The 17,949-nt window shown below is 40.8% G+C and overlaps 1 protein-coding gene across 4 annotated transcripts; it reads right to left on the bottom strand.

Moving 5' to 3' along the window:
• Positions 1 to 657: 657 nt before the first annotated feature.
• On the bottom strand, positions 658 to 12,066 carry kmt5b (lysine methyltransferase 5B). 4 transcript variants are annotated; one of them, XM_030079964.1, is made up of 10 exons: positions 11,752 to 12,066; positions 8,549 to 8,806; positions 8,315 to 8,462; positions 7,948 to 8,113; positions 7,757 to 7,866; positions 6,612 to 6,778; positions 6,382 to 6,401; positions 6,124 to 6,260; positions 5,022 to 5,221; positions 658 to 4,451 (listed from the first exon to the last, which is right to left on the bottom strand). In XM_030079964.1, exons 2-10 carry the CDS (start codon positions 8,715 to 8,717, stop codon positions 2,968 to 2,970), a joined length of 2,601 nt encoding a protein of 866 aa, XP_029935824.1. In that variant the 5' UTR covers positions 8,718 to 8,806; positions 11,752 to 12,066; the 3' UTR covers positions 658 to 2,967. The 4 variants fall into 4 exon arrangements, with proteins under 4 accessions (XP_029935824.1, XP_029935838.1, XP_029935831.1 ...); XM_030079978.1 differs by lacking the exon at positions 11,752 to 12,066 and adding an exon at positions 11,252 to 11,597; XM_030079971.1 differs by lacking the exon at positions 11,752 to 12,066 and adding an exon at positions 11,348 to 11,597.
• Between the last annotated feature and the right edge of the window lie 5,883 nt (positions 12,067 to 17,949).

Here is a 17,949-nt window from a genome sequence, read left to right as displayed (position 1 = left end):
CTGACCTCGTGCTTCTTTTGCTTTCACAGGACATTGCAGCACAAGAGCTTGTTGTCAATTCTGTCATCCTTCCATGAATAGGGGAAAGACACAATCCAAAATAACATCAAATGTTGTGTTTTACCACTTGAATTGCCTGTTGGTGGCCTACACAGGCCATAACCAGAGCTGAATGCACCACTGACTGACAGCACTGAAAACTTTGTAATCATGCATAATTATGCTCCAAGCAAACCATAGCTGTGCAGCATCACTGGAAAACCCAGCCCCTTTGAAGGGATGTGATCCTGTCAAACGACTCAGCAGGGACGCTGATTCACACAATGAGCTTGTCCTTCTCTTGGATAATGCCATGACATGATGTATTTTTCTTTTCTTTTTGTGTAGTAACTGCAAATTGGCATTTTGATATGAAATTTTTACAGATAACTTGGTGATAACTGATTGTGTCTTATGTACTTGACTTCTTTGCTCTGACTTCTTTGCTTTGAACCAATTGAGAATATCTCTGCTTCCATCACAGACTAACGAAAACGGTATCGCTGAAGCACTCCAGTGATCCTCTCCTGTGTCACACATTATGCTTCAAGGCTTGTCAGGTAGTACAATTTGATGCCAACATCCAGCACTCCTGAACACAGGCACAGAAAACAAGAGTCACAAAGAAATTTTATATAGTTTTCAAGTATTCAAAACTGTTAAATAAGTACAAGATGTGTTCACATGATTTACATATTGGACAATATAAGCACTGCCCATTTTTAATTCTCTTTACATGTTTCCCACTACCCACGCAACACGCTAAATGTCCGCAAACTATTCACATTTGTTTTTTTTTGTGTTTGATTTTTTTTTTTTTTTTAAACTCAACTGGAAATTCTGACAGCTGTCTATTGGACAAAGACCACACAGACGGTACACCTGGAACAGTATACAGTGTAGAATGGAGACGTCCACAGAAGGAAAAGGACAGGTTTCGCCAGGTTCAGAACTGTGATTAGCTGCTGGTGATATGAACAGTACATATGAACAGAAAAAAGTGGGTTAACATTCATCTCAGTTGATCCCTTGATCTATTGGGCAGTTCATTACATCCAGACTACAACAAAAATAATATACAGAAGGACTGACGATGGACCTTGAAAAGTGTTGTGATATTTCAAGGAGGGAAAAGATGGCTTAGTATTATCACTCTTGATTAATAAGTCATGTCACAAATTTGGTCTAAAATGTGTTGAAAAAGCTCTTTGTTAAGGCACCTAATGCTGTCGGATGGACAATTTCCCACATGATTTAGCAAATCAAAACAAATTAAAAACTGAATGCAGATGTCCTGTTAACAAAAAGCTACAGTAGGCTACAGATAGGACATAAATAAAACTGGTGTTACTGGTGTCGAAAGGTCTGGTTTCAAAAATTTTCAGCCTTTTAGATTCAATGTTGCCGCAATCTATCAACTACAAGTTAGAGCTATTGTGTAGAACAAACAGCCTGGAAAACAGATGGTAAAAAGAAATAGCACCAAAAAGGGAAAACATATACAATTATAAGCTAGTGTGTAAATTTCAGAGAAAACATGTTTTTTTCTTTTTTTTTTCACCTCCAGTGTCAATGGCCGCCACTTGCATTACTGCAAAATTTTTGGAAAAAAAACAAAAACAAAAACAAACTGTGAGACTGGACTTGAAAGAAAATAAATCTCACTCTACTGAGGGACATAAGCCAGTCTTTCTGTACATTACTTTTAAAATTTCATGATTACAGATTTATACAGGCAACCTTTAATAATGCATTTGCTTTGATTTTGAGTTACCTACTAGCATGATTATTATTAAAGTCTCAAACTATCTTGTGTGCCATGTTGCCATTATTCAGTAGCTCTAATACTGAGAGCCAGTAACTCAAACATCGGTCCATTTACTCCCTATCAATTCTTTGCCTCGGCTTTATTAGAAAATGTGCTTTGACATATTGAAATTCTCGAGCTAAATTAGTAACTTAATTTCATTACAATGCACCGAAATCGCAGTTGAGAGCCGAATCCCCCAAAACAAAATTGCTTGATTTCATTCCTTTGCATTACACCTTCTTTGATGTTTTCCATCGATGACAGACCTGAAATTAACTTATCTACTAGAACACCCCCCTGTGCTTCTCAGGTGCATGAACTCAGGAAGAAACAGATTTTGACAGAGTTTTAACATCTTTCTTGTGTTTGAGCTCTACCAGAATCATATGGAGCACCAACACAGTAAACGTTGATAATTAAGGAATCATTGAAATTTAAGAGATTATTTGCTGTGAATCTACTGTGATAATGAGAACATGGCACTTCGTCTAACCAATTGAACTGACTGATCTCATCAGAACGTCTCTGGAACAACCATTCCATACATTAAGTATGGTTTGCCACACAAATTAGAAACTATGAGACAAAAATCAAAAGTCTGATAAAAGTCTGCCTATGAGACAGAGGGGATAGTCACCATACTGTACACTTTCTACAATATCCATGTCCATTATGAATATAACAACAAGTGCATTCACTCAAAGGAATAATTTAACTTAAAACAAATTCTCTCGTTTTTCACTTGGAAGGGTGCTGCAACAATAATCAGAGAAATCTATATGAAGGGGATACCTAGCAAATTTCTGTAGCTTATGTTAAGCATAGTATATGCATGTAACTATGCCATAGAAATGGACTATATGGGTAAACCTTTGCCTGTCTGATTCTATGTCATTTGTATTAAGAACTCAAATTATGCTAGAAACCTGCTGAACACAACTTAGGTGAATAACAGAGATTTGTTTTAGGCTAAAAGCCCCTTTAATAATGTTCATTTAGATTCTTAATTTTTCAGCAACTTTGTTTTTAAATTACTGTACTTCTTTTACATCAACACAACAGTTGATTAGTGAGTCATCTTTATTTACAGGAAAAGGTGGAGTGATGAGCTCCACAGCTTATGCATTGAGCCTCAGGGACTGATCCTCTCTCCTCCTGGAGGAGATATCGATGTCTATGGAGTCTTTGCCCACAATGAGTCGAAGGCGCTTTGCTGGAGGGAGTGGAATGAAATCGTCTTCAAACTCATTGTCAAAGTAGTCATCGTCATCCTCCCCTTCTTCATCATTGTCCTCCTCAGATGAAGAGTCTGCCATGGCCTTTTGGGTCCGGTGCCCACCATTCCTGGCCTCCAGACTCTGACCCATGTCCCCATTGTAGGAGATCTGGTCCGCCTTTGACTGGGATATTCTCCGTGGATCATCCTCTCTCTTCAGCTGGATCTTCAGCTTGGTGGAGTTATTGTGGACCACAGGGGCAAAGCCATTGTTCAGTTTGGCCACATATGAGCTGCCCTTGTCCTTATCGTGGTCCTTGCTGAACTTGATGCTGATCTTGCTGGAGGAGGCCGAGTTGACTGTGGAGGCCGACATGCTGCAGGAGCCAATGGCATCGTTGGGGTCATTGGTTTTGCTACTGCTGCTGTCCCTCCGCCGGCGGAGCGTTAGCTTGGGGATGCCTGTGCTGTTCTCCAGGATCAGCTGTGCATCATAGCGTGTGATCTGACGCTTCTTCTTCCCCTTGCCTTGAGACCGGCAGCTACTCTTACCCTTGTCCCTGCGGAGGGATTTGCTGCCATTGGCGACCCCGTTGTAGTCCCTGTGTCGGTCGGAGAAGCCCAATAGCATATTACCACAGTCTGTAAAGTTAGCAGTGTGGCCAGCAGCTGTCACTGGCATGAACGGATCACCATACGAGTCCTCACATTTAATTGTCCTCTCAGGCCTGAGCCGTGTCATCCGTTTGCGCCTGGTGCAGGATCCTCTCCTGCCATAGGCAGTGTCTAGCACAGGCTGCTCCAGTCCTAACCCGTGGTGAAGATACTCCTCCATGTCGGCTGGCTCTGTTTTAATGACCACCCCACCAGGGACTGGGCTTAAGCCGTCCAGAGCGCTAGGCTCCAGCTTAATTCCAGCTGCAGTTTCCTGGGCTTTAACAAGGGTCCTAGTGGACCTGCGAGTTCTGTAAGTCGAAGACTGGCTACCCTCACAGCCTTGCACACCTGGCAGATTGCTGTTTTCCTTGGCCGCATGGCGGGTCAGGCAGCCCCGCTGGCCTAGTGTCTGCTGCACGGGTCCTTGTGTATCCTTCTCCTTCTTGACAGTTACACCTTTACACAGCGACACCTTTGACTCCCTGAGACCCAGCCGGCAAGCCTCTCCTTTAGCCAACGCTTTAGGCTCTGCACCCCTCCTGCGACTCCGCAACTGGACTTTACTTAGTGAAGGCTTGGATTGGGATTTTAGTCTCTTTGGTACCCTGTTATTGTTTATATGACCTTGTTTAGAAGGTGAGGTAGAGGTAAGAGCTCTCGAAAGAGTCTGTCTGGTTTGAGTCCTGGTTTTACTGAACTTGATGCCAGGCGAAGTTCTTTTTCTTACAGCTAGAGGGAAAAGGTAAGATATTGCTTATTACATTGCACATTTTTCAAAAATGTAATGAAAACTCTTATCTGCCTGTTATTTTTCTGATTGCTTAAATGATACAATATACAAAATGTTCGGTGAAGTATTTCTGAAACTCTTGTTTACAGATTAATTTAAGTTTGAAGTTTATGGTTAGTTTGGTGGTGGGGTAGTGGAAACCTGAGTACTGGGGAGTGTGTGTAAAAGGGGATTTTTGAGTCATCAAAATAAGGTAGACAGAAAATGGTGACCATATCAAACAGAGAAATTTGGCCTAGTAGTAGTAATAAATGGTAAATACCAACTTATTATTTTGTATGAAAAATTATGAAATCATGTTTGAGAAATCTGTGTTTTCATAAATGGTGAAACAAGAGTTCTTGATAGTGAACTCAGACTTTTGGACCCCACTATATGTTACAGATTGAGTGATTTTTTACATGTCATATTCAAAACATTTGTATGTATAGTTTTTAAAAGAGGAACTGAATGCTTATCATTGTGGCTGCATCATTGAGATAAAGGTACAATTTTTAAGAGACTCTTACATGGATGTGTTTTTGGCATTTCCTGAGAGTCTATGTCGGTATGGGAGCCAACAGAGTGACTATCCGAGCTTCGGCTCCCTTCCCCTAGTTTCTTCAGCCTGTTGAGACGCTTGTCTGTCTCCCGTAACCCGTACTTGCTGTTGATTACTGGTACTTCCACTGGCAGCCCAGCTTTGGATTTGAAAGCACCAGTGCCACGTCTGCGAAACAAGAAACAATTACTACGTCTTCAATATGAGGAGAGGAGGTAGGCACAGCAATATGACGTATTAAAAAAATAATAATAATACTAATAAGTTTGTTGTTAAAATCTAAAACACTAAAAGAAGTCTGATAGACTTGTTTCAATCGACAGTCAGTGGTCCTCCTGTTGTCTTTTTATTTTGGCTGCACCACCAAACAATTCTTCCCAAGGTACAGATTTCTACTTCTTCAATATTACTGCATCAAACTAGCTTTTTAGGCAATGACAAAATCTCATGATCAGAAACTATAAAATGCCTTTGACATTTAATTGCTTAACTCAATGGTGCATCTATGCACTTGTCAACTCGGAATGACCTTGTTGTTCAAAACTTTGGGAACCCAGTAGAGCAAATTTTAACTAATATGATGCCTAGCTGAAAGAGTGTATAGTGAGTGATGGGAACAAGTACTCATCATTGTTTAAAAGATAAACTGGCAAGCACAGTGTAACTGAATTGTAAAATCTCCTTGGGCCCAAAAAACTGGTTCTGGCCAAATTATGATGCTGGATAAGCTCTCCAGTTGTATCTTGTTTTGTCGTGCAGGGTGCACTATTGATGGATTTTGAGATTATTCTTATGCTGTGAATATATACTTTTACTAAACAAAAAACCCCTTAATTCTCCAAGCATTATCATGACTAAATAATGATGTTTTACACCAATAAACACGTTACCTACTTATCGGCTTTATTTAATTTCCTGAATAACTTCATGACCTAAGTGAATTTTATACTTCCTGAACTGAGGAAGATGTTTAGATTTACTAGGTATTTTAGATAGAAAACATTCCACCATAAAGGTATAAACAACTGTGCAATTATTATGCAATAATTCCATTAAAATGTAACACCTACCGTTCGCATGTATAGCATTCACAAAATTCATTGTTTTCCCCGAAAAAGCCATCTCCATAGTAACAGGAGATTTCCTCTCCTGGTTCAATGTCCCTCAAAACCTTGACACAAGCTGTGTCTCGTCCTGTCGATACAAACTAATAAAAATGAACAAACAAAACAAAAAACAGAAATTAGTTAATTAACCAAGCTACCATATCTGACAATAAGTGACTTGTGAGGCTGATGGCTTCTGCCCCTTTTACAAAAGGTTCCTACCTTGCAATTGGGCCGGCAATCTGGAAGAAAGAGACAAAGAGAAAATACTAACTCAATATCTTCAATTTTCAACCAGCAGGAAACAAAAACAAGGATCTCAATGGACTTAAAATTGCACACTGCTCTTCTAGCAAATACAATAAACAACATATTACAGCTTTCAAATCTTTTCTAAACAGCACAATCCTGAAGTTTCAGGCATCTCATTATGTTGTTACAGACTGAAATACCATGATTGATGAAGGCAGCAGGCCCCAGCCACAGCTGAGCACAGTTCTTGCGGGTGGAATACATGACACTGAAGTCATTCTCCCCATGCCGAAGCAGCAGGTTTTCCTCACTCTCTGAAAGCTCAGCAATGCATCCCACCAGGTATTCAATTTTGTCATTCCGCTTCCTGCAAGACAGTGAAAAGTACAGCTTACCAATAAATTCAGGGTGGTGATCAAGTGAACATCTGTGCCTCACCATTAGGTGTGGGCATTATGGAGGTTTTTTTTTTTTTTGCTTTTTTGATAGTGACAGTAGAGAGAGAGGCAGAAAAAGCAGGGAGGAGGGGATGACAGTGGATTGGCCTAATGGCTGATCTATGCTTGCTACAATGTCCATGGCACAAACAGTGCAAACAGCAGAATGACGCAATTGTGGCCTGAATGGTGGTCAAAATAGAGCTCCGTAGCCATGCCACGCACTTTGCAATTTTTAAAAACACACGACATGGCACCGCAGGTCATATTGGATAAACAGATGATGATTGGTTGAAGTGCCATTTCAGCACCACAAATCATAAATGGCCTGCCATTTGCACACACCGTGCCGTGCTGTTCATGCCGTGAGCACCGTGAACACAAAATGGAGCAGAAATCAGCCTTTATCCTTCGTATGTGGTACGCACTCTACCAGGTTTGCCACCAGGGCGCCCAAATATGGCCAAGATTTTATGTCACAAACTTACATTTGTAAAGTATATAGACATTTTTGTAGTATATCAATTTGAAACTGTTTAACAATGAAAGAACCCTCTCAACTTGCATTTTTAAAATTGTTATTTTTTTAATATTAGTCAAGTTCATTAAATATTTGACAAATAAAAAGGTGTGCTATCAAACTAAGTATTTCATGTTTGGACCATTCAAACATGAAATACATTTCGATAAAACTAAAAAATACATATAAGATTCATCAATACTTAGATAAATACTACCTTCTACTAATATCTGGGATATACTGATATTTTGCCCATCAGTAAATCACTATTATCACAAGAAAAAATGAATAACTTCAATAACCAAATGTATGTAAGAGATGAGGGACTTGGTAGTGTAGACCAGATTGTTGTGATAATCTGAAATGACAGACTGCAGTTTGTCCTCACCATTCCTTTGTTGCCACAATTTTAGCTCCATTTTGTTCTGATGAATAGCGGTTACAGGGGAGAATCTCAAACCCGCTGTCAGTGGCAAACATCCGGAGATAGACAAATACCTGTACAAAATATAAAGTTAGTGGCATGTTTGATTAACTGGAAAGTTAGAGATGATAGATCTGAGAAAGAATATATCTCACATGTTGTTTGAAGAGCTTCTCCTGGGCTTTTGTCTTATGGAGAAAATGATGTCGGGACCAGTCTCCTGATGTCAAGGCTCTGAAGGCTTTCTCCAAGTTGTCGTGTTTCTTGAAGCGCTCAATGATGTCCTTCAGCTCCTCTTGCCTTCCCTTGATTGGTCGAAATCTGTGATGACATGAATGGCACAAAACAAAGCAATAACAATAGTGAAAATCAGAGGTGAAATTCATTGCACTGCTGAGGAAAGCAATAAACATCATTACCCTTCAATAAGAATGTTCTGACATAGGTTTGTTAATCTGCACCTGCTCTTGGTAGCCCTATTTCTCAAAACCATCAATCCCACTGTGTGGGGGGTCCACTAACCTGGTGTTCATTTTGTGAGTTTGAAAGCCCAGGTATGGGTCTAGGATGAGGCTTGTGGTCAGATCATCATTCTCACACAATTCTTTGGCGGTCATTCCCGAGGAGGGCACATAACGCCTCTCCGCCTCCAGGCTGGCCGCAGCGAACCCTGTAAAATCAAAAGATAGCTTGATATTGATGTGCATAATTGCTGATGACCCTGTAAGTTTGGAAAAATAAAAAAGGCCCACTCACTACGACTACATCTTCGGCTACTGGGGTGGTTTTTGCTGGGGCGCAGGGATGCCCGCTGTGGATGCCGAGAGCGAGCGTGGCTCTGGCTCACAGGCTGCTCACTGGTAAACTTGCTTCCGTGTCGTCTGCCATTTAATACCATGTTCTTGGATTCGCCCAGCCACTTCATGCCCACAAGCCCCCTGGTCCAGTTGCATTTAGTCTCCTAGTTGAAGGAACACTCTTGAGTGGGGAAGACTGGGGTCTCAAGTTTGGAACCTGGAGGCAGAGTGGAACAAACCTACATAACTAGTTGGACAAGCAAGGAATCCACAAAGTTTTCTGCATCATTACACTGACAAAAGAAATGCACTATAGGATAAGGCAGTGTCACATTTGGTGGTTTTGTTGAAAAGTATATGATGAAGGCATAAGTTTTTGATGGTGATAAAAAAAAAAAAAAACAATAACAATAATAAAACAATAATTATAAAACACCTGTATTCAACTAGACAGGAATTCAGTTTTCATAAATGTTTTTCCATGTTTACTTGTAGGCTACTTAAAAATTTCACCATTAAAAACTGCTGAGTCGAGTGAATTGAGGACCCTCTAGGTTTAGCTGAAAAAATGTGGAATAAGCGTGTATTCCAGCAGTGGGTTGGACTGATGTGAGCCATGTACACTCAACCATCAAACCGTGTGCTTTTTTTCTCCATTTTTGTAAGCTGAGTCTAAAGGTACCTTACTTCAAGTGACATCAAGTAGTTTTGTGTCATGTGCCTTTAAGCCTATATTGAGCTATCCTACACCAGGTGTATTCATAACGAGAAAAAGAAATGTTAGGGATGAATACAACCAATGATCACTCTCTCCACTGAGTGCATGTCCGACCTGCTTTGAAAAATGATAACTTCATTTATGAAGTTCAAAGATGGTGCACTATAATCTACACAACTTCTTGCACAGTATTTTAGGAATGAATATATAAAACATTTTGTTGAACATATCCATATTTATACAGCCAGCTTCACTTTTTTGAACAAGTTCAAGTCATGTCAGAGTGCTGACCAATCCATGGGCCATGCATGGGGGCGGCAGTGACCTAAAGTTTGAGAACTACTTCTGAGACAAGACTAGCAGTTCAGAGAACTTAAACACTCCTTGAAGAACTACCACCAATACAATCAATGAGTAAAGCACACAAACTCCAGTGCTCTCCACTGGTGCTGCTCAGCATTAAATGATATAAGACTGTGGCTGTACTGAGCAGCTCCCTGGTGTTAAGTGTCAAACTAAGGACACAAAAGTCCAATGCTGCTTAAAAGGGAAAGAAAAATCAAGCATCAAAGTGCCCAGCAAATGTATTGATGGCCAAAGGTTGAAAATGGGCCCCCACAATTACACCTGGCAGAGAGCAAACGACACCAGCTAAACACTGTTTACCAGTTGGTGACTGGTGTTTTTTTTTTTTTTTTTTTTTCCCCACGATGGGCTCTGACCAATAAACAGTAAGCCAGTGCTGACCAAATCAACCTGAACGGTCCTGCAGCACCACTTAGCGGTAACCTGAAATAATGCTCTGGCTTTCTGTCAAGTGCAAGTAGCATAGTCTTGAGTGCTATCATCCATGCATAAAAATGCATGACTTGGTTAATTTATGGACGATCTAATCGTAGAAACACCCCTCCCTCGATGTTTATACACGTACCATGTAAATGGTAGCTGTTTTTCAAAGCACACATGCGTCAGAGCCGACGTTAGCTCGTCATTAAACAATACATAAATGCTTCATATTTGAGTTTAACGTCAGCCACAATAAAAACGCAACATGCCACAGAGCTCGATTAGCGGCGGAAACCCCGGAAGGCCATGCTGATGACTGGGGTCCAGTCTTGGCCTCGGCTATCACTTTAGCTTGCATTGTTTGCTAACAACCGCCGTCTCTCCACCCATCCACTTCGTTAGCATGCAGCGAAAGCCGGCAATCTGCTATAGCAATCTATGGCTAATGTTGGCTAGCAAGTCTGGAGAAATGCTAACTAATTAAGCCGAGCTTTAGGGGGAACAAAACGAGAAATTAAGATTATAAAGCTACCCGAGATTATTTTGGATTAAAACGCAATACATTACCCCTGTATATTAGCGCTGGGCTGCCTCTAAGTTTACCATCAAACAAGCAACAGCTAACAAATAAAAACGCAGCAACGTTAACGTCCAGCGTTTGCTAAGAGTTGTCCCCTAATGACACCAGCACAACCCAACCTCAGAGAATTAGCTCATGCTAAGTTTGCTGCTAGCTATCGGCGGATGCCACCTAGCAACAAACTTAACGTTTGTAAACCAGCAGCTAGCATCTTGCAACGTTAGCCAGTGTAGCTAGCTAGGTACGATTCGTTATTTCCACGTTATCATTACATATTCAACGACAATAGCTATTTGGACCAAGACTAAACGTCGTATAATAAAGTCCATAAGTGACATTTAATCTCAGAAACCGGCTATACTAGTCAAGTCCAAACCTGCACCCCAGCTGAACCACAGGAGACAGCGTTAGCTAGGTGAGGGTGTTGGATGGGGAAGCCATTAGCTAAAGGCTAGTTGACTCGATTGAAAGCACTTTGAGGTTGCTTTACCTAACAATATCCTTAGAGTTACACTATATAATCATGTTTGCCGTCATAACAAGCACACCGCTCGCTCGTTGGAAGCAGCGTTATTTACCATGATGTATAACATTAAGATGAGAGCGTTCTCACGCGTTGGAAAGTGGCAAATGTCTTGGCTCGAGAAGTAAAACAAAACAAACAAAATACTCACTACACTTTTCTTCGGAAACAAAAAAAAAGAACACGACATAAAACGTGAGTCCTTACAACAATCCAAGTTTGGCACGACACCCTAAATGAAAATATCACAGGAAACACATTTTTTTTTAGAAATTAACATTAAAATTCAAGATGGCGGCTATCACAGGAGCGAGGCAGAGAAAGGCGCAGCACAGCCATCCGAAAGAAATAGATCCACAAATACGCCACCATTGTCGTCCTTCGGGATCAAAACGAGCACAATACTTTGGCTCACAAACGAAGACTACTTCATTCCGGTCTTTTCAGTCACGACTGCACTGTTCCTTTTAAAAATGGCCACAGTTCGCTGTCTGAGTTTGTAAAAAAAAAAAAAAATTCTCGGATGTACACTAAAGTAGTGCTGCATAAACAAACCTCTTAACGCTTCCTAGAAGAATCCAGCGGCGGTGGGCAGACAGCGGCTGGTTCTGCCTGTTCCATGCAGAACCACAGCAGAACAAGTGGAGTGCGGGGAGAACGTCTAGCATGCACACGGCAGGCTGGGGCCACTCTGCCCGCTGTTCCCCCTCATTATCCACACCGGAGCGGCGGGCTTGAGCTCCACTGTTTAAACCAGCCTCGTCTGGCGTGGCGGCGTTTTCAACAATTATCCCACTTATTCTGTTTTTATCACTATTATTTAAAAAATCATATATTGTTTTACGACAAGAGGCAGGTGAAAATGAACGCAGCTAGGTTGTGTTAGTCAGTTAGTTAGTCCTGTAAGTCACCTACGTCAGCAAAACTTACCCATAGCTAATGCAAAATGACAGGCATTCATAAGGACCACCAGGAAGGTAGGTAGGTAGATCCACAGTATCCACAGATTACAGATTAAGTAAATAAATTAAAAAAAAAAAAAAAAATAGAAATAAAGAATAAGATCTAAGTATAACAGAATAAGAATAACCTAACAACAGAACAACAGAATAACCTAAGTACAACCCAGTGTGCAAAAAGCAATGTGCAACAAAGAAAAAACAGAAAAAAACGTGTGCATGGGTGTATAAAATGTGCATAGAGGTAGGTCAATGTGCAAATTTAGAAGAAATATACAGTATACACATGATAAATAGCAGTAAGCAATATAAACACTATGAACAAGGATTATAAAAAGATAGGAACACTACGAACAAGGATTATAAAAAGATAGGACATAGGAAATTGTGGGTATAACAGTCTGATGGCTGAAAGTGTCTCGCTTTCACTCCACAGAAGTGCCAACATTTTGTCTGATACCACCCTGAGTGTGATAGCTTCAATTATGAATACCACAAAGAAAAGCCTCAAGCATTAAAGGGGAAAATGGAGGCAAAATGGACCTGGGTGTAAATGAGGTCTTACAGTGTGGAGCTGTAGGGTGATGTTGCCTTTCAAGCTGAACCGACTGATTGATTTAATCGTATTTTACTGTCAACCAAGGCGGAAATCTTTCATGCATCAACAACAGCATAGTATGTAGCAGCTCACAACAGAAAAGATATTCGGACAAGAAACAAAAAATGCAGACATTTGCATAAGATCGCAGTCGCTGAGGACAGGTGCAGGTATCCAGGCTCTTCAGTGGACATTTGATCTGGGATTGCATTCCTCATTTAACTTTAGGATTGACTGACACACACAAAAGAGTATTTCAGTCTAACCCTATCAAAAGATGAAACCCTGTATTTGTGGTTTGATGGATTCACTGCTCTGAATGTGGTTGTTACGGTAGGCAGATTCATGAAGTTTCTCAAGAGGTTGATTATATAATAAAATTCCACCAAACTTACCTTGACTGGCAACTACTGAAATTTTAGCACAATACTGGATTATTTCCACTCATTCTCACAGCAGTTTTGGCTGAGTGGTCTTTCTCTGTTCAGTTGGATCACATAATGTTGTCCATTCATTGTCACTATTTTACAGCTACCAAATATCCTCTCACAGTATAAGAAGCACAAGCGATACTGGGGGGAGGACAATATACTTGTGTATTTACTGTACTGCTGCGCCCGGCCCGGCCCTCACTGACCTTGCTGAAATAATAATGCCACGTCTTGCCATCTGCTAGACAACAATGGCAACATTAGGTGTATACAATAGGCTGCACCACCTGGATCAACCTGAAGCAGGGCATGAATCAAAGAGTGACGTTTTCCTTGTGTAGCCAGAGAACAATTTGGATTTTATAGCTGTTTATGTTTCCACATTTTACATAATGCCCAACAATCAACTGCTTCCTGTTTTAGAGTGCGTAAGCAGCTTCAGTCAAATGCATTACATTGTATGTGCATTTCCAAAGATCATAACCAGATCTAAACTGTAGGGGTGGATATCACCAGAGGCCCCACTATAAGATATTATCATGTTACTTAAGACGCGATACGATAGTACTGCGATTTTTAACATTTTGCAACCTCTGAGGATTGCATCAACATAAATTACAATATATTGTGATTTATAACATTTTGTCCCCAAGGGAAAACTTTGTCAACATCAAGTTTTCATTCTGTTCACCTCACTTCAGTCATTTTTATTGCAGCAAAATGGGACAGACTGTCATAAAAAGCTGTCACAAATGCTGCATTGATTCTCGGTGATACAGCATTGATATTTGGCGTCTGTGTATCAATACAATATTGCCACACAAAATATCACAGTACTATGCTCTATCGATTTTTCCCCCTACTCCTACTATACTGTGTTGAGCTGTGATCTGGGTTGCAGGCCTGCTTTTCATCTGCTTTTGGCTGGGTGCTTTGCAGACCTTGGTTCCCTGTGCTGGCTAAATACCAGCTCTCTCTCCTAAGCTCAAATCAAATTAATAAAAGCATTTTAACAATTTCTTTATATTTTCGTTTTCTGGAGTATCTGTTCAAGAGTAATATGGCAAAATCTGTGTTAATTGCCTGTAAATGAGGAGCATGTCCCTTTAATTCTCACCTGATTTTTTGTTTGGCTCCTCACACCTGTTTGCATTGTTCCCTGTCACATTTCCTCTGGTTTTTGACTGAAGAAGCAAACATATGATTAATGCTTTGGAAGTCCTTTCCACATGCCGGACCTAAAGTCAAAGGTGGAGACAAAAGATGACAAAGGGACCCAGTGACAGTGATGTGTGCTGTTGTTTTGAGCGGTTTATTCCACTGATCTGGTTTGGAGTTTACCTCCAGCAACTTCTGGGAGAAAACATACCAAAAAAAAAAAAAAATTTAAAAATTTTAAAAATTAAAAAATAAAACAAAGAGCGACACAGTAGTGATTGTTGCAACAACATAGATACGGAGCTGAGTAAAGTTTTGCACCCCAAAGCACATCACAGAACCAGCTATAGAGGTTTGAACTCGGTGGGCGTAGAGCTTGCCTTCATTGCATAGCCTCTCCTACAGGGTGGTTTACAACGTGTGGGCTGTATCCCGCTGCTGCGTTTGTGAGGACGCCAGCTACCATGGAAACCATCTAAATACTTTCCCCCCCAACAAACCATTACCTTCCCCACTCTGCAGCTACAGTGAAAGCTGAGCTGGACGTCTGCCCTGTGAAACATTTGGAGGGTCGACCATAGCCAGCATATATCTTTTCTCTTTCTAATGTGATGTGTGACAAGGAGAATGGTTGCATTTTCACCTCGGTGTGTCCGCTGACTGCACTGCATGCCTGGGTGTCAGCATAAGGTGCGGTGCGAGCATCACATCTGGCACACTGTAGAACAGACAGGCACAAGTGAGAATCAAAGCTATCTAATCATTGCAAAGGTCATCACGGGGCCGGCTGGCAAAAAGTCCGGCTGTTCCTTGAGATGGAGGATGGTGAAGCTGCGTCAGTGCTGTCGGCTCACAGCATGAGGCATCCATGTTCAATTTGCAGCCCTGGTCCTTGCTGTGAAGGCTGGAGTTAGCGTGTTCTCCAGTTTCCTCTCACAGTCAAAAGACATGCCAGTCAGGGGGAGTGGACTCTCTAAATTGCTGAGAGGTGTTAATGTAGGAGTATTTGCCTGTATCACACATGTCAGACATCCAGCCTGCGGCCAAATCCAGCCCATTGGCACGCCTCATCCAGCCCCCAAGATCTTTTGGAGAGAAAGGAGGAGGAAAAAAACATATTTCTAAAAAGCAATTATTTTCAGCTGCATGTAATAAAGAACATAGGAGGTTTCTTTGATAAATCATGATAATTAGAGCATGCAAACAATCCATCGGTTGGAAGCAGAATCAGCTGGAAGTAAGGGAAAACCCAGCAGGCTTGCTGCTGCACTGACCACTGCAGCATTATGGAAATGTAGAGTTTTTTCAGGGAAGATGCAAAGAGCACTTATTTTCCTCTAGGAGGTAAATGTCAAACTTGTATGCTATATATTTGTTGCATTTCTCTGTTCTGCTTTAGGGAATTCACCATTATGTGTTATTTTCATGAGTCAACATATGATCTCTCACGACTGGTCTACAAGAAATTGACTGATTTAAAATAATAAATCAGAAAGTAGCCTATAATGAAGTCATATTGATGTCAGTAGAAAATAATCTGGCCTCCATAATGTTTCATTTACACAAATGCGGCCCACTACCCGATGTGAGTCTGACACCCGTGCTCTGTGTGGCAGCCCTGTTCAGTGTAAAAAAATAACTGAATGATGAATGATAGTAACAATGACCGCTGATGCATGCCTCCATTTAAAAAAAAAAAAAAAAAAATCAAATGATCATTATTTTATTAGTTTGAATTTGAACAAATCAAATCATTTTTTAATTTAGCACTCTATTTCCACATTCCAATAGGAACGGTAGTTGTGTAAAGCTCAGAAAAATGGCATTATGACCAGAAGATCAATTGTTTGAATGTCTGGGGCAGCCGGGGCAATCCTGACACCCTGCCGTTCAGAGCCAGCAGCTCAGTGAGGAGCTTCAGTGTCCTAGACCAGAGTGCTGCCTCAGTGACAGGTGTACTTTTCTTGTGGAAATACTGAATTCTTTTTTTTTTTTTTTTTTTTTTTTGGTGTGAAAAAGGTCACATTAAAAGGTGCGGTATCATGAATACTTCAACCTGAAAATATTGGTATGGGAATCACATCAGCTTTTGAAAAACCATGTTACTGTAACCCTGCTTTACACAGTGAATGTCAGTATGAGCTGTGTGACTTTGTAGCGTGTCAACATGTGTTTGCCAACAAGCCCACCAACCCATACGACCAAGCCTCTAACCCAGCCCACGGGAACGTTTGCTAAATCAGTAGCACATACTACTGTTTCCTGAGCTCACTGGCTAGCTACATTATTTTACAATGCTTTTTAGTAATTAGCACACAGGCCTATATGTCTGTGTATGTAACGTTACAGTGTACATATGTACACTGTAACGTTGTATGTACAGTCTATATTTTGTTAATATTTGATGTGAAAAAAAAATCTTTGTCATTTCCATCATCACAATCAAAATCAGAAATACTTTATTGATCCCCAAGGGCAAATTGGGTAACCCATGCCATGCCAGGGGTGTCTCTGGGGCTGCAGCTTGGTTAAGGTTGGGAAAAAGTGGGACAAACATTGTTGGTGTAATCAAGCTGTGCCACACCTGAGAGTCAGATAGCATATTATATCAAACTGGCCACCACAAGAAAATGGATGTTTAAATAGCCCCTTGATTAGCAAGTTTATTTTACATAGCCTTCTTAATATTGCCTGACTTTGTAGTTTTTACTTGGCACCGCTTAAAACCTGGACGAAAGCAGTTTGTCGGCGTGGCTATGCATCAGTGTCGACTTAAAATGGCGTTTTGATCCAGGCGGACATGATGGTCTGTGGTGACTGGCCAGGGACAGGTTGACCTTTCTGTCTGATATCAGGTGGGAAAGGCCAGGGTTAAGGTTTTGAAACATTAGAAAAAAACAAAACAAAAAACGAACAAATTAGATTTGAACTGGAGTCAGCTGAGTGAAAGGCATGTTGACTGACCCATCAACCACCCCACCTAACCCCAACCCTAACCCCACCTGCCTCCTACTGCAGACTGTGTCACTCCTTTAACACTACATGTTAATGGCAGGGCTGCTAGAGATCCCTTAACTTTCAACCAGAGGTCATAATACGCTGCTGTACAAACAGAGGACAGCCATGCATTTGTGCTGCAGAGTAAAACACATATTAAGAGTGTTTGTGCAATGTCACATGCACTAGATAGACCATTATAAATCATTATCTAACAGTACCCTAACATTCACTGCATATGAGACTGCAAAAACCTACAGGGATTTCCGGTCAATAGAGTGAGACTGATTTATATGGGGATACAATCTGTATCACAGTGTATGTCCAGTTCCCTATTGAGAATTCAAGCTGTTCTCAGAGCTTCACTTTAAGCCTTGAAAAGAGACTGTCTTTACAGGATTCACATACTTTTCTTTGCACTCAACTGTTACAATTGTCAGTAAATGTCAGCGATTTTCCCTGGTAGGCGACAATGTGAAATAACATTTACTTTAGGTAATAAAATTCTTCCTCCCAAACGAGACAAACTGCATGATTGAGTCATTTCCCTCCAAACATTAACAATAGGTAAGGTATAAAAGAGAACTGACTGTCAAGCTGTAAAGTTTGC

Source organism: Myripristis murdjan, chromosome 3 (assembly GCF_902150065.1).
Source record: "Myripristis murdjan chromosome 3, fMyrMur1.1, whole genome shotgun sequence".
Taxonomy (NCBI): Eukaryota; Metazoa; Chordata; class Actinopteri; order Holocentriformes; family Holocentridae; genus Myripristis; species Myripristis murdjan.
The sequence above is the reverse complement of the archived record's forward strand: the minus strand, read 5'-3'. Positions and strand labels throughout refer to the sequence as shown.